The following is a 16,426-nucleotide window of genomic DNA, read 5'->3' on the forward strand; positions in this document are numbered from 1 at the left end:
TCCCTCAGCCTTTTTGACTACTTTTTCTTCTAACATTTTACAACCAAATCCAATCAGTTTAAATTTTCTTACTTCATATCATTTCTAAGTGGTAGCACTGGAATCTATTTTGTGTGTTAACTGCTATAGACTGAAACGTGCTCTTCTGTACAATTTGTTCAAGAAAATTCTCCAAAGTAATCTTTCCTTATCACTGGAGCCACACTTCTTCCCCTCTTAAAAATCTTCTAAGTTCTGTCTTGGATAAAGGCTTTCACAACTCAATTATATATTTTTTTTGTTCAATTTATGCTTTTTACTTGAGCAAACACTAATAACTTATCTACCTTCATCAGATTTACTCAGACAACTCTAAAAAACAAAAATATAAAACTATTCTAGCAGAGGGCTGGAAAAACTAGGAATTTGGGATTAACATTAATACACACCACTATATATAAAACTGATAAACAACAAGGACCCACGGTATAGCATAAGCAACTACTAACGTACTCAATATCTTATAATAACCTGGGGGCTTCCCTAGCGGCTCAGATGGTAAACAATCTGCCTGCAATGCAGGAGACCTGGGTTCGATTCCAGGGTCAGAAAGATCCCCTGGAGTAGGAAATGGCTACCCATTCCAGTATTCTTGCCTGGAGAATTCCATGGACAAAGAAGACTGGTGAACTACAGTCCATAGAATCACAAACAATCACATGACTGAGTCACTAACACTTTCACTTCCACTATAACAACCTAACTTGGAAAAAAAAATTTGAGAAAGGCATCTATTTTCTGCTTTATTGACTATGCCAAAGTCTTTGACTGTGTGGATCACCACGAACTGTGGAAAACTCTGAAAAAGATGGGAATACCAGACTACCTGATCTGCCTCTTGAGAAACCTGTATGCAGGTCAGGAACAGTTAGAACTGTTAGAACTGGACATGGAAAAACAGACTGGTTCCAAATAGGAAAAGGAGTACGTCAAGGTTGTATATTGTTACCATGCTTATTTAACTTATATGCAGGATACATCATGAGAAATGCCAGACTGGATGAACCACAAGCTGGAATCAAGAGATTGCCGGGAGAAATATCAAGAACCTCAGATATGCAGATGACACCGCCCTTATGGCAGAAAGTGAAGAACGAAAGAGCCTCTTGATGAAAGTGAACGAGGAGAATGAAAACGTTGGCTTACAGCTCAACATTCAGAAAACTAAGATCATGGCATCAGGTCCCATCACTCCATGGGAAATAGATGGGGAAACAGTGGAAGCAGTGTCAGACTTTATCTTTTGGGGCTCCAAAATCACTGCAGATGGTGATTGAAACCATGAAATTAACAGACACTTACTCCCTGAGAGGAAAGTTATGACCAACCTAGACAGCATATTAAAAAGCAGAGACATTACTTTGCCAACAAAGGTCCATCTAGTCAAGGCCATGGTTTTTCCAGTGGTCATGTATAGATGTGAGAGTTGGATTGTGAAGAAAGCTGAGCGCTGAAAAATTGATGCTATTGAAGTGTGGTGTTGGAGAAGACTCTTGAGAGTCCCTTAGACTGCAAGGAGATCCAACCAGTCCATCCTGAAGGAGATCAGTCCTGGGTGTTCATTGGAAGGACTGATGCTGAAGCTGAAACTCCAGTACTTTGGCCACCTCATGGGACGAGTTGACTCATTTGAAAAGACCCTGATGCTGGGAGGGATTGGGGGCAGGAGAAGGGGGCAACAGAGGATGAGATGGCTGGATGGCATCACTGACTCGATGGACATGAGTTTGAATAAACTCCAGGAGTTTGTGATGGACAGGGAGGCCTGGTGTGCTGTGATTCATGGGGTCACAAAGAGTCGGACACGACTGAGAGACTGAACTGAACTGAACTGAAAGCTCAACATTCAGAAAACTAAGATCATAGCATCTGGTCCCATCACTTCACGGGAAACAGATGGGGAAATGGTGGAAATAGTGGCAGACTTAATTTTTGGGGACTCCAAAACCACTGCAGACGGTAACTGCAGCCATGAAATTAAAAGACGCTTGCTCCTTGGAAGAAAAGTTATGACCAACCTAGACAGTATATTAAAAAGCAGAGACATTACTTTGCCAACAAAGGTCCATCTAGTCAAGGCTATGGTTTTTCCAGTAGTCATGTATGGATGTGAGGGTTGGACTATAAAGAAAGCTGAGCACTGAAGAATTGATGTTTTTGAAGTGTGGTGTTGGAGAAGACTTTTGAGAGTCCCTTGGACTGCAAGGAGATCTAACCAGTCCATCCTAAAGGAGATCAGTCCTGAGTGTTCATTGGAAGGACTGATGCTGAAGCTGAAGCTCCAATACTTTGGCCACCTGATGCAAAGAACTGACTCATTGGAAAAGACCCTGATGCCGGGAAAGATTAAGGGTGAGAGGAGAAGGGGACAACAGAGCATGAGATGGTTGGATGCCATCACTCACTCAACAGACTTGAGTTTGGGTAAACTCCAGGAGTTGGTGATTGATAGGGAGGCCTGGCATGCTGCAGTCCATGGGGTCACAAAGAGTTGGACATGACTTAGTGACTGAATTGAACTGAACTGATATATATACAAAGCAGAATCACTTTGCTATCCACCTGAAACATCATGAATCAACCATACATCAATTTAAAAAAAGACTCACTAAAAGAGAAATACCTGAAAAGTTTTATTGAATTTCTTCAAATTACTTTTGACTGCTTTTACATACAAAAGTAGAAAACAACTCTAAGTTTTAAGTCCTCTAATATTAAGATATTCCTTTAAGGTTATAGAAAATTCCTATAGACAACTTCTATTGAAGAGTAGAAGTAAGACAACTCATAAATTCAAAACCCACAATCTTTCTTTTATTGTTATAAATTTTGCACAAGAGTTGCTAAGTCTTCAAAAAATAACATAGTTTTTTTTCCAAAGTCTTCAATTGCTCTGTGGGGACCTGTTGCTTTCCCAATCAACTTTAATTATTTGCTTAGTTTTTAAGACTCCACACCACTTGATGTCACCCATAATTAAACTTGATTTTACATTTCACTCTGAATCTCGGCTCCCTTTTCACCAACTGGCAATGATGGCATCTAGGCTCCCCAAATTTTGGAAAAATATCTTTTACAGGTGAGCCAGGTTTACCAAGTATATTATCTGCCTAACTAGAAAGAGGCTTAACTGCCTGATGATATTACTGCAAATTGTTGCTCAGAAAGAAAGAGACAAAACAAAGTTAGCAGCACTAAAAAACAGGTGCGCATGCTCTTTGACACGATAATTACAATTTCAGGAATTTATCTTAAAGAAAAAAATTAAAAATACACTGTTCATAACAGTGAAAGAATTCCCAACAACATAAATGTTCAACAATAAGTTTTCTTTAAAAATTATTCTCCAGCAACATAGTGGAGTTCAATTAAACTTTATACATGAAATTTTAAAATTTACTGATATCAAAAAGCAAATGATTTATTAATTTAAAAAAGCAGGTTAACAAAATTATATGTGATCCCATTGTTAGAAAAACATCTATCTAAAGATATATAAATGCTTACAAAATATTGAAAATCAAGATATCAAAAATTCACTTGCACTCTGGGTAAAAAAAGAAAAAAAAAGATATCAAATATTAACAGTGTTTTTATCCTTGATAGAATCACAGGTAATATTATTTTTCTGTGCTTTCTTCCACTTTAAAGATTTTTTTCTTTTATAAAAGTATGTTACACTTTTCAATGATTTTTTAAGTGTTATCAAAATTTACTGGATATATTTATTTTTTAATGTTAAGTAATTGAGTCTCTGACTCTCTGTGTATGTGTGTGTGTGTGTGTGTGTGTGTGTGTGTGTGTATCTTTTTCCCCCTTCTTTCCTTCCTTCCTTTTTTTTTAAAAAATATGCATCTTTTTTCTCATTTCCACTTTTATCATGCCCACACATACAGGAACATCTTCCTTAAATTTAGTTTGTTGACCTCAAATGACAGTACTTACTCTTCTCTCCACAGAGGTAAGATCTGGTTCTAGGCTTTGAAAGAAATAAATAACATCTTAAAAATAAATGCTCTTACCTGAATATCAGTCAGTTTTTCTAAGATGCGGCTTGCAAGCTTAGGACCATTCTCCATAGTTGGAATGTGTATAGTCTATAAAAGAAAACCAGACATGAACTAATTTGAGGATATTCATGTACACAGTGACAACAAGTAAGAAACTAAGCAATTTTACCAAAATAGGGAATGACACTATGATAACCTTGTTAAATATGCTAACTTCTATGCCAAAGATTCTTTCTTATTCTTAACTTGAATAAACACAATCTAGTCAATGCTAGGCTGTTCATCTCCTACCAGCTGATTTCAGGGCACAATGGTTTATATGCCAATCTCCAGGTTGATCTGAAGGACCAGTGAGAAGCCAGGGGTACCTAGAACAGTGGCTAAACTTAAAGAACCCTACTTCCTCCAGCATCCTGAGAATCTACAAAGGTGAGATATTAGCCTCCACATCTAACCCTTTTGGCAGGGAATGAGAACTCAAAAGATATTCTGCCATGAATTAAAGCAAGCCATTTCAGGGACATAAGTTGTTTTTGTTGTTGTTGTTTGTTTTCTGGCCTTGTTGTACGGCATGCAGGATCTTAGTTCCCTGACCAGGGATCGAACCTGTGCCCCCTGCAATGGAAGCATGGAGCCTTAACCACCAGATCACCACGGAAGTCTATCAGTAACGTAAATGCAAACAAGTCTATGTCTTCACAAAAGGGGTTACTAAATCTGTCGGTTCTAAGCCAAGCTTCCAAGGGCCACAAATTCCACAAAGTTGCACAGATGGCTAAAGTCAGGGCAAAGAGATTTTATGACCCTAATCTGTATTTCGAGTCATGCCTACTCATGCCTTGCTGGGCTTCAGGCTTTTGATAGTTTGATTTTAGTAGACAGTCTATACTCCTACTTTTCTTATTATACTCTTTAGGATGACAAGATAATTATATATGCCTTTTGGCTCTGACTGCTCCCCTAAAACAAGACCACAAAATGTGTTAAACTTTATAAACTTACTTCTAAAGATGAAGTACGGAGAAGGCAATGGCACCCCACTCCAGTACTCTTGCCTGGGAAATCCCATGGACGGAGGAGCCTGGTGGGCTGCAGTCCATGGGGTCGCTAAGAGTCAGACAGGACTGAGCGACTTCACTTTCACTTTTCACTTTCATGCCTTGGAGAAGGAAATGGCAACCCACTCCAGTGTTCTTGCCTGGAGAATCCCAGGGACGGGGGAGCCTGGTGGGCTGCTGTCTATGGGGTCACACAGAGTCAGACATGACTGAAGCGACTTAGCAGCAGCAGCAGAGATGAACTAACAACTGGACTTTAAAAATCTGACCCAGGGACATCCCTGATGGTCCAGTGACCAAGAATCCACCTTGCAGGGCAGGGGAAGTGGGTTCGATCCCTGGTCAGGGAACCAAGATCTCACATGCTGTGGAGTGACTAAGCCTGTGTGTCACAGCTAGAGAGACTCTGTATGCCGCAAGGAAAGATCCTGCGTGATGCCGCGAAGACCCCATACAGCCAAGTAAATAAATAAATATTAAAAGAAACATGTGCTTTAAACAAAACTGACCTAACGACAACTTTAGTTCATTTAAGTGTAGACCAATAATATATTATCTAGTTATTACCACAGCAAAATGTGAAACAATAGCTTTATAATCAGTACAAGTATCCATATATAATAAAATAATCCTTTTCCCTTGAAATCATCTATCTGTTCATGCAATTATGTCAAGTTTTTGAAAATCCCAAGCAATGAAGCAACCATCATTTAAATCAGCAGAAAAAAAATCAGTTCACCCAATTGAGGAAACATAATTATAATGTTGAATTTAAAAACCAATAGAATTTGCATTTACTATTATGAATAATTTAAGCCAATTATATTATAAAAACAATGCACCTATGCCTCTGAATTATGAAGTTAGATGAGGATGGAGCTATGTTGTTATAAAGAAGAAAGAAAAAACAACAAAAAAAACACTGACAAGAAATGGAAATACAGCATATATAAACAAGATTACTTTAATAGGAGAAAATGTCTTCCAACTAAAGGCTTCTGGAAGTAAATGCATCATGTTTGTCAAATGAAGGTTTTTTATGAAGTGGTTTAATTAATGATGATGATGAAGATGAAAAACACTCACTCATCATTCAAATGAGTTTTCCTTAACAATTTGCTATTCCTCCTCCAGCAGTTAGGAAGCACCTTTGGAAACCAGAGACTGAAAGCGACTACTTATTAAGTCCTCTCCTGTGGCTTCCCTGGTGACCCAGTGGTAAAGATGAACCTGCTAATGCAGGAGACTCATGTTTGACACCTAGTCTGGGAAGATTCCCTGGAGAAGGATATGGCAACCCACTCTAGTATTCTTGCCTGGAGAATCCCATGGACAGAGGAGCTTGGCAGGCTACAGCCCATGGGGTAGCAGAATCAGACCCAACTTAGCGACTGAACAAGAAGACCTTCCTTAGCGAGATGCTAGATGAGTGTCAGCCTACTGGCATACTTAAGGCAGGTATGATAACCAAGGATGGAACTGCTGGAGCTTTCTGAAGACCACTGGAAAGATGACTAAGTCATTTGCTAACACAGGTTCATAAAGACAACTGCCTCAGTTAACAGAATATCAAGTTATTTTAAAAATCCTTTGCATGCTGAGGCCAACTAGCATTTTGTCCATATATGTATCCAAAGAGTTAAGTTATAGGCAAGTGTTTGAAAATGACAGGAAGTGAAGAAACAATGTCTTACCTCACCCTTGTACAGTATAGTCGAAACGGGGCAAACAATACAGGCGGTACCGGAACCAAACATCTCCCTCACGCGGTTCTCCTCCACAGCTGTGGTCAAGTCAGCCATGGTGAGGTATCTCTCGGATACCTTAAATTCACCCTGTTTGGAATAGAAATAAAAACAAATGTAATTCAAGAGGGAGGGGACAGATGTACACCTAGGGCTGATTCATGTTATTTGGCAGAAAAAAACAGCGAAATTCTGTAAAGCAATTATCCTTCAATTAAAAAATAGATTTTATATATACATACATATATATATACACACAAACATATATATATATACACACACATATATATATTTAAGGAAAAAGACATGCAAAAAATGCCCTGAGGTACAGACCTTTCTACTTTACCTTCTGACTGAACTGAAACAATGTCATAATCATATTTAGAAGAAAAGCTGGAAAGAGTGACATCATCTTTTGGGAAACATACCAAGATGCTAAGAAACCTACTCCAAGGTCACAGCATCTCTAAATGAGATGACCGGAATATAAAATATAAGATGAGCATGATAAAGTACACGGTATATTTTAACACTTGCTTTCTTTTCTGCCTTTTGTTATCTTATTTTGTTATTTTCTGCCTTTTGTTATTTTAACACTTGCTTTCTTTTCTGCCTTTGTTATCATGGGCAAAGTTTCACAAGCTGATGCACTCCAGTGTTACTTAATGTGTGTTCCAAACCCTCTTTATCATAAGACAAAGTACATTATTATCTAATATTAGTAATTAGAGCCACTATTTAGTGAGCATCAGTTACACACCACGTCCTCTAATTTTTAAGGTGGGTACTATCACCCTCCTTTACAGATGAGAAAATTAAGGTTCAAGGACATTGAATGACATCCCTGAGACCTCACAGCTAGGTCATGGCAGAAATTGGATTTGAACTCAGGTCTGATTGGACTGACTCCAAATCTAGTCCTCTTCCTACTGTGTCTTTTACAGAGTAGAAACAGGGCTGAGTTTAAATATTTGAAATACTTCATTATTTTAAAACATACATAGATAGCATATTTGAGAAATTACACTGTGTGTTTTTCTTCCCCTAATATCACTGATTCAGTTGACTTTACAGCAGTAATCCTCTTCTTTTTCTCTGATGCCATTTTAGGTTGAGTTTCATCACAGAATTACTGGTATACCCTCTCATCAACTTCCTCTGAATTATTTGAACATCTGCTCAAGGATAGGAAGTGGGAAAAAAAAAAAACACCTGATGCGTTTAAGCTGTGTTTAAACTAACTGTTTCATACTGATTCTTTAATCTGTTTAATTCTCATTCTTTGTTAGTAGTTGAAGCTAAAAAAAAAAAAGCTGGTCAAGAGGCTATTTGAATTAAGGGCAGCAAAGCATGAATGCTTCAAGTAAGAAGAGAGTATTTTTTTTTTAATGTACAAGCCCACGACAGATACAAATGGAAATCACAGCCCTTGGCAAGATTCAAAGCATTAGAAGAAGACCGCTTCATGCTATAAGTATATTTGGAAAGATAAGAAAAAATATGCCTGCAATAGAAATTTGGCTTTTTGTAAGTTTCAACGTATCTCAGTCTGCAACTGCAATTAAGTCATACAAAGGTAAGTAAATAAATAAATAAATAAACTCCAGAAAATCAGCCAAGTTAAAGCTGAGTTCTGTGTTCTGGAAAAGAAAAAAAAAAAAAAATCTCCTGTAAATAAACAGAATTGTTTTTCCTCTCCTCACCCTCCTTTATCTTTGGACAATTTCCCCCTGTCTGGCAAATACTGGTAACCCCCCACATGCCTCTTGGCGTGTATGTCTCACAGTTTTAAAAATAAATTATAGCTAAGGAGTCAAGAAAAAACTTCCTCCATAATAACCTATTTTTCATGCGAGCAAATCATTAGTGTGGGAAAGCATTTCCACTTGCAACTTGTCATCAAACCTTCTGTACTTGGTTGATTTTTCTCTTTAATGAAACAAAAATTACTGAGCTTGGAAAATACATCTTTCCAACTGCAAACATATTTAGGACAGGGCAAGCTGTTTGAAATTATACCAACAGTTTGTAAATGTCATGCCCAATGTGCCAGCCAGCATGTGGCAGTTGGGTCTTGTCTACTTCAGGGTTTTGTAGAATTATTTATAGCACATTTTCTCTACTTCCAAAGCCTTTTCCAAAGAAACTGTACTCTCCTAGATATGTGTATTTCTAAACATTTGTCCTATTAACACTGTTTGACCACAGTATGTTCAAAGCCTTTTCTTGTCCCCTGGAGACCATTTCAACACATGGGTCAAAAGTCCCATCCAAGAATCTTTCCCAGATTAACCAACTCATTCAATATTCATCTTGAATATGCGAAGTCATTTCCAATACCGAATGGTTTAACAGACTTGCCTGTGTCATGTGAATCAGAAGGGCTACTGAAAACAACTTTACATTTACTTGAGTGTTCAGATTTTAAAAGGCTGGTGAAAAGAAAGTACACGGAGGATAAACCAGGTGAATTGATAGGAAACACCTGGCATAAAGCTTGAGTCTAGTACTAGAATACTTCTTTACTAGGACAACTTGCTAAACTGGTTTCTGACTGCCCTTCCCTATAAACAGTACTTATTTGACAGTCTTGCCAAACAGTCCTAGAAGAGTTTTTTTTCACTCAAGTTATGATTTAAAGATAAGATAATGTTGGTTGGAACTACAGGATATTATTTCAACACTAAGCTGGACTTATTCTGACTCCTTTTTTATTTCATGCTTTTATAAAAGGGGTTCATGCCGAAGGTACCCACCCACTTGTGTGCCAAGTCGAGGATGCTCTGCCTTGTCACTCCTGGAAGAATGATGCCATCTAGCGGAGGAGTTGCCAGTTCTTCTTCTATCAATTAGAAATTGGAATAGTTTCAAACTTTATTAGATGCTTTTTTTAAACAACAAACACTTCTTGTTATTTTTAAAAACACTTCTTGTTATTTTTCTAGTAACAAACACGAAAAGGGGGCCACTGTTCTGTACTGTCAAAATTTCCAAATCAATTCATACTTCAGGTAGATCCCTATGTTTTCTTTGGGAAAAAAAAAGCAGAGAAAAGAAAATGAAAGAAAATCAGTCATCCTGCTGTTTAGTCACTAAGCTGTGTCTGACTTTTGCAACACCATGGACTATAGCCCGCCAGGCTCCTCAAGGTCCATGGGATTTTTCAGGAAGAATACTGAGTGGGTTGCCATTTCCTTCTCCAGGGGATCTTCCTGCCCAGAGGTTGAACCCGTGTCTCCTACATTGTCAGGTGGATTCTTTATCACTAAGCCATCAGGGAAGCCCAATCAGTCATCCTACCACCTTCAATTTATCCTTAACCAGTGAAAAATGAGATGGTTTCCCACTAACAAACAATAAGACTTATAAAATACTCCAAAGAGCAACATTCCAAAAGTCAAAAAACATTCCAACCAAAGAGGAACATCCAAAAGTCAAAAAACATTACAAAGTCAAAAGATTAAAGCTGGTCGTGATTAGGAAAATGTAGGTGGACTCTTATCCAGAAACACTGGGCATTACCAAACCTTCTAAGAGTACTGTGGGGTAACCCTGTCCTAAGAGGTATGCATGCCCACTCAGGGTGTCACCGCGCCCACACTGGCATTGACAAGTCTATCCAGGGTGACATTCAACTGTGGAGGAGCATCACATCAAGTATGGAGATGTTGACTTCACCCTCTGAAATTCGAATGTAATGCATTCGGGGTGGGCTCAAGCATGTATATGCCTAACAAAGAAAACATAAAGAAAGAAGACAAAAAGAAATCCAAACAACAAAATAACACTCCAGGGGTGACCCACAGGGCCAAAGCCAAGACATTGGTCTACTAAGAGAATGACTGCAGACACTCCCAACCACAGTGCAAGTTGGCATGATGACCGGTCTACTAGACTCGGTGTGGGGCTTCCCTGGGGGTCTAGCAGTTGAGAATTTGCCTGCCAATGCAGGGAACATAGGTTCAATCCCTGGCTGGGGAAGATCCCACAAGCAATGGGACAATTAAACTAAGCCTATATGCCATGACCGCTGAGTCCTGCCATAACCACTGAAGCTCGTGCACCTAGAGCCCGTGCTCCACAACAAGAGAAGTCATCCCCTGCGAGAAGCCTGCACACTGCAACAAACAACCCCCGCTGCAGCAACAAAGACCCAGTACACCCACAAATAAATAAATCTTACAAAAAAAAAAAAAGTAGCATACCAGCCACACAGTCTCCTTACAGAAGGGTGCCTCTGGGACTCAACATTCCTCCTCACCTCTGGCACCCAGCAAGCTGAATCTAGTGAGAAATTCGAGCCTTAAACCATCACTTTATATAGATGTTGAACCTTAGAACAGATATGTTGCTTGTCATGTGTCTGCAGGACTTCACAAGGGATGCTAGAAAGGATCGCTGGGTAGCAAAAGTTGGGTAGAAATCAGTCTTTGAGCTCCAGAGCCACTTGATGCAGCCTAAAAGGACTTTAGAGATCACCTAGCACAGTCCTGTTTTACAGAAGGAGAAACTGAGGCTGAAGAAACATGTGGCTTCCCAAGGTTGGTGACACTGGGGAACACTGTCAGCACTCAAGTCTCTCAACACTGTGGCCACCGCCCTTTCCTTTTGTAGACTGTGCTCTGGACTCATCCACTCCACTGTGGCCATGTGAGACGTCCCCAACAACACAGCTCTCTGGAATGCCAAGACTCTATGTTTATTCCTATGTCCCCAAAACTCAGCAACATGCCTGGCCCGGAGTGGTATGTAATACATACCACTGTAATGAGTATGTAATACATACTCAATGTTTTGGAGTTTAAAAAAAAAAACCCTCTTTGCTAGGGTATAGCAGTATGATTTCTTCTAATTTTGAATCAAAAAATCATCTGCTGAAAACCACTGTTTCAAAAGTAAATTTGTTCTTGGCAATGTTTTGGGGGCTACTTTGATCTCAAGATAAACACGTGTTTTGCAATAGCAAGCAAGCTGGATACACGGATGTACAGATCTATATGTGCATGCACACACACACCCCTCACATATAAACAAACACTTCTAGTGCCCCATACTGGACCTCCCCTAAAGCTTCCTGGGCTCTAAGACTGCATGTGCTAAGTCACTTCAGTTGTATCCAACTCTTTGTGACCTCATGGACTGTAGCCCACCAGGCTCCTTTGTCCATGGTATTCTCCAGGCAAGAATACTGGAATGGGTTGCCGTGCCCTCCTCCTAAGACTGCATAAAGTTCAATGAAAACAGTGGCCCCGCCTGTGCAAATGCAGTTTTGTGAAACATATGTAACACCCAAATCTGTAACCACTAGCCTGAGGTCAAGGAACAGAACATCTGCTTCTCTGGTTGCCAGACAGAGATGATGACATGACAACATTTGGGTGAGAAATATTCATTTTCCTCTGCAACCACAAACAAGCTTACAGGAGCCAGAATGAGCTCCAGATTGCTCAACAGGAGGAAAACAGAGCCTACGAACACAGCTTGTTTTTGACAGAGAAATCATTTGGGGGAGATGAAGAGTTTAGAAGCAGTAACAGCAGGATTCATCTGACTTCCCAAATTCAAGCACTAATGGGAACCAGGAATGTGGGTTTCTGTTAATGACCCAAACACCAACAGCACAATCATTCATTCATTCAACAATACAGACTGAGCATCTATCAGTATCAGTGTCAGCATCAGTGCTGTTGGCCATTCTAAGTATGAGGGACACAGCAGTGAACAAAATCGGTGTAACTCCTTGCTCACTTTCTAATGAGCAGAGGCAATCAATTATATTAAATAGCATGTTAGGTGATGAAAGGGGGAAAAAAGAAGGTGATGGGGAGTGTTGGGAGAGAGTTTAAGATTTCTATTAAGGTATCCAAGAAAAGCCTTACTGAGAATGGGGTGTGTGGCAAAGACTTGAAAGAGGTGAGTAAGCAGCCACCCAGCCAAAGTACTCTGAGCAGATCTGGTGTAAATGCATCCCAAACTCACTCTGAAACTCAACCACGACAATCCCATCTTACTTTCTCAGTAGTTCCAGTGTCTAATATTAGATAATACTGCTTTCTCAACAGTGAACAGCAAATGTGTATGTCATATGACTCATCAAAGAAATAAAGAAGAACTGGGGGCCATGTGATCTTACAATCAGGGCTGTGGTTATGGAATCAAAACCCACATGAAAAGACACTCAAAAAGGACCTACTGTATACACAAGGAACTCTACTCAGCGTTGTGATAACCTATAAGGGAAAAGAATTTTAAAAAGAATATAAACATACACACACACTGAATCACTTTGATATACACCTGAAACTAACACAACCTTGTAAATCAACTATACGTCAGTTTAAAAACAAAACCAAAAAACCCCACGAGTTCCAAGCCAAATGCCACAAAACAGGGCACAGCACTGTGGCAGCTACCTTGGCCCAAAGGAACGGTGAGAGTGGGCGCTCATGGAAAGAACTCTGCTTGTAACTCTAATTGGAAAGCTTTTTGGGGAAAAAACTCAGTATTTTGCTGATTTTCAACACATTATTCTTTGTCTTTTCCTAAAGCCACACAGTATAAATCAAAGTTACTAGAGTTGCTGCAATGTCTGTTTTCTTTTTAAGCCCAAAGCTTATTCCTGACATTTCCCTCACTTCTCTCAGAGCACTGCTCAAACATTTGTTCCATTTCCTTTCTCCTTACTTTAAATTTTATCTGATCTGTCAGTGAACACCCTCAAACTGAAGGAGCATCTTCACGTTAAAACTATACTTATCTCATAACCTGAATAGGAACTCTCAAGGTCTTGTATATTTTAGAAGAGCCAGAAGACAAATTCATTCAATTCTCTTCTGACCTTTAAAAGTCATGGAAATGGTTCATGATTATTGTTTGCATAAGGGGTCATTTTTCACCAGGACAGTTTCTGGTGTTTCTGGTTAAATCATGTAGCTCTGATTCAGACTGTGCTTAAATTCTGACATCTCCCATCCATAAATAAGGATGGTGCCACTTCTGTCTGTATGATGTCACTGGTTTTGTTTGGGGTTGCGTGGGTTTTCTTGGCGATGGGGATGGCAGTGGGTAGATGGAAAGAATGAGCTGAATCAATTTATTATCTCCTATGTACAGAGTTCAACAGTGGCTGTCAACTTTCAGGCACAGCTTTTGATATATGTCATATGCAAAACTCTAAATTAGAAATCACAAATATTCCAGTACAAATTTTGTTTTTCAAGAGTGTCAACTACATACAGCCAGGTATGGAAGGACAAACATAATCTATATCTGGCTTTTCATATGCCAAGAGTTACCAAGGATCAATCCCAGAACATGGTGTACTCACTCACCACACCTTCTGTTTATTCTCACTGTGACTGGAATATAAGGCTCATCTTGTAATTCTCTGAAAGCAATGCTCAAATTAGCTCTGAAGTCAGCCACATCTGAATCACCATTTCCCTCTAGTTGTAGCCAAATAACAAAAGAGCAATAGAGGCTATTATATCTGCTTTAAAATTAAAATTTCATTTAAAATCTGAATTAAAACCAATACCAAGATTTCAGCAGTACTGGGTGGCCAAAAAATTGTTCAAACTCAACTCAATCTTTGGAAACTTATTTTACATTTGGGCTTTCCCTGGTGGCACAGACTGTAAAGAATCTACCTGCAATGCAGGAGACTTGGGTTTGATCTCTGGCTTGGGAAGATCCCCTGGAGAAGGGAATGGATACCCACTCCAGTATTCTTGCCTGGAGAATCCCATAGACAGAGGAGCCACATTTGGAAACTTATCATTTTACATTTCTAGTCTGTGGTTTCTGCCAACTAATTTAAAAAAAAGAACTGCAAAGAAGGAAAGTGAGCATTCAGGAAGGATATTAAAGGTAATAAAGAAGTACTGATTTTTGTAGTAGATATATGTTAATGGTCTTAAATGAACCACAATCTAAACACAATCCCCAAATAAGACCAATTTGTCCTAAAAACGGTGTCTTTTACTCAAATAGAGCTCCAGTGTAAATCTGGAAGGCTTCTAATGTATTATCAAAATATGTAGAAAGGGCAATGATTGTGAAATGAATTACAGCAAGAGAGTGTCCTAAATTTCATATCAGTAGAAACAGTAGACTATGTTTAACACTACAGTGTCTTATACTGTATACACATGTATACATATATGTATACATATGCATATAGTATACGGTAAATGACCACAGGCTTCCCCAGTGGCCCAGACATAAAGAATCCACCTGCCATGGAGGAGAGGTGGGTTCAGTCCCTGGGTTGGGAAGAGTCCCTGGAGGAGAACATGGTAACCCACTCCAGTATTCTTGCCTGGGAAATGCCATGGGCAGAGAAGTCAGCAGGCTACAATCCATGAAGTCACAAAGAGTCAGACACGGCTGAAGCAACTGAGCATGCATGCATGCGTGGTAAATGACCACTGAAATAATCAGATAGGAAAAATGATAAGATAATAAAAAGGATAAGGCAGCACATTTTCAAATAGTGGAGATTTAAATTCCTTAAGTTGACAACTCAAAAGTAAGTACATTTAAAGCCAAAAAACAAAGCCCAAAATCTTTGTAAATACTGTAAACTTAAACTCATGTATACCTGGACAGTGAAAGCACAGAAAATCTTAAGATCTTGGAAGTATGCTACTCATTCTCTTGTTCTAAGGTTTTAGTTCTTTTCTCTCCAATCCCACTGAAAATGATTGAAAAATAGCAGAGAGCTGAAATCTGAGTGGATTACCTCCATCTTCATTTATCCAATAAAGAAAAAGATTCATAGTTCCAACTTCAGTTATTTGATTATCTTCTCCATAGAGCCACAGAACCTGCTGACATGCATTTTCCACTGCTTCGCATTGGGCAAAAAGAGATGAGCCATAATTCCTTTTAAGAAAGAGGAAACACATGATTATGAATACACTTCAGTCCCTACCTCCCAGCAAGTCTTTAATTCAAGCGTGGATGTAGTCAATGTACTAGGTTCTTAATTATATATCCTCCCCAGTTAACTGCATAATATTAAAGGACACACATTTGAGAATCAACATGGTCTAACTGCATTCATTTGAGAGAGAGAGAGCAAAGAAAAACTGCTGCAATTCTAAGTTGAAAAGAGAGAACACAAGTGAAGAGCCAGTTATTGAGTATCTTTGTCACATGCCAATCAATTTTACGTGAATTATTTCATTTTGTAGGCGTGCTACTTTTTCCCTTGTTCCAAGGTTCTATCTAGTTCTTTTCACTGGAAAAGACCATGATGCTGGGAAAGATTTAAGGCAAAAGAAGAAGAGGGCAACAGAGGATGAGCTGGTTGGATAACATTACTGACTCAACGGGCGTGAATCTGAGCAAATTCTCGGAGACAGTGAAGGACACAGAAGTCCAGGGTGGGCAAGTAACCAAGTTGCTCATAAGTTCTTCTTTGAGTTTACTCACTCGTTCATTTCAATGTACAAAAAAAAAAAAAAAAAAACCCTTTGAGAGATGTATTTTCTCCTTTTGAGAATGGTGGTAGCTTATCTGCTATGATGCTGGGTCTCTTGTATCCATGATCACCAGCCTTCAAAGGAGA

The 16,426-nt window shown here is 39.1% G+C and overlaps 1 protein-coding gene across 4 annotated transcripts in view; it reads right to left on the reverse strand.

Annotated features, from left to right (window-relative positions):
• BCAT1 (branched chain amino acid transaminase 1) overlaps positions 1–16,426 on the reverse strand; it is a 132,316-nt gene that overhangs the window by 14,916 nt on the left and 100,974 nt on the right. For all 4 annotated transcript variants that reach the window (XM_020880114.2, XM_070453786.1, XM_020880109.2 and 1 more), the window contains exons 7-10: positions 15,596–15,738; positions 9,609–9,694; positions 6,802–6,942; positions 4,062–4,136 (exon numbers count right to left, since the gene is read on the reverse strand). In XM_020880114.2, coding sequence (XP_020735773.2) covers positions 4,062–4,136; positions 6,802–6,942; positions 9,609–9,694; positions 15,596–15,738 — 445 coding nt within the window. The remainder of the gene's footprint in view (positions 1–4,061; positions 4,137–6,801; positions 6,943–9,608; positions 9,695–15,595; positions 15,739–16,426) is intronic.

The sequence above is a fragment of the Odocoileus virginianus genome, chromosome 23, assembly GCF_023699985.2.
Source record: "Odocoileus virginianus isolate 20LAN1187 ecotype Illinois chromosome 23, Ovbor_1.2, whole genome shotgun sequence".
Taxonomy (NCBI): domain Eukaryota; kingdom Metazoa; phylum Chordata; class Mammalia; order Artiodactyla; family Cervidae; genus Odocoileus; species Odocoileus virginianus.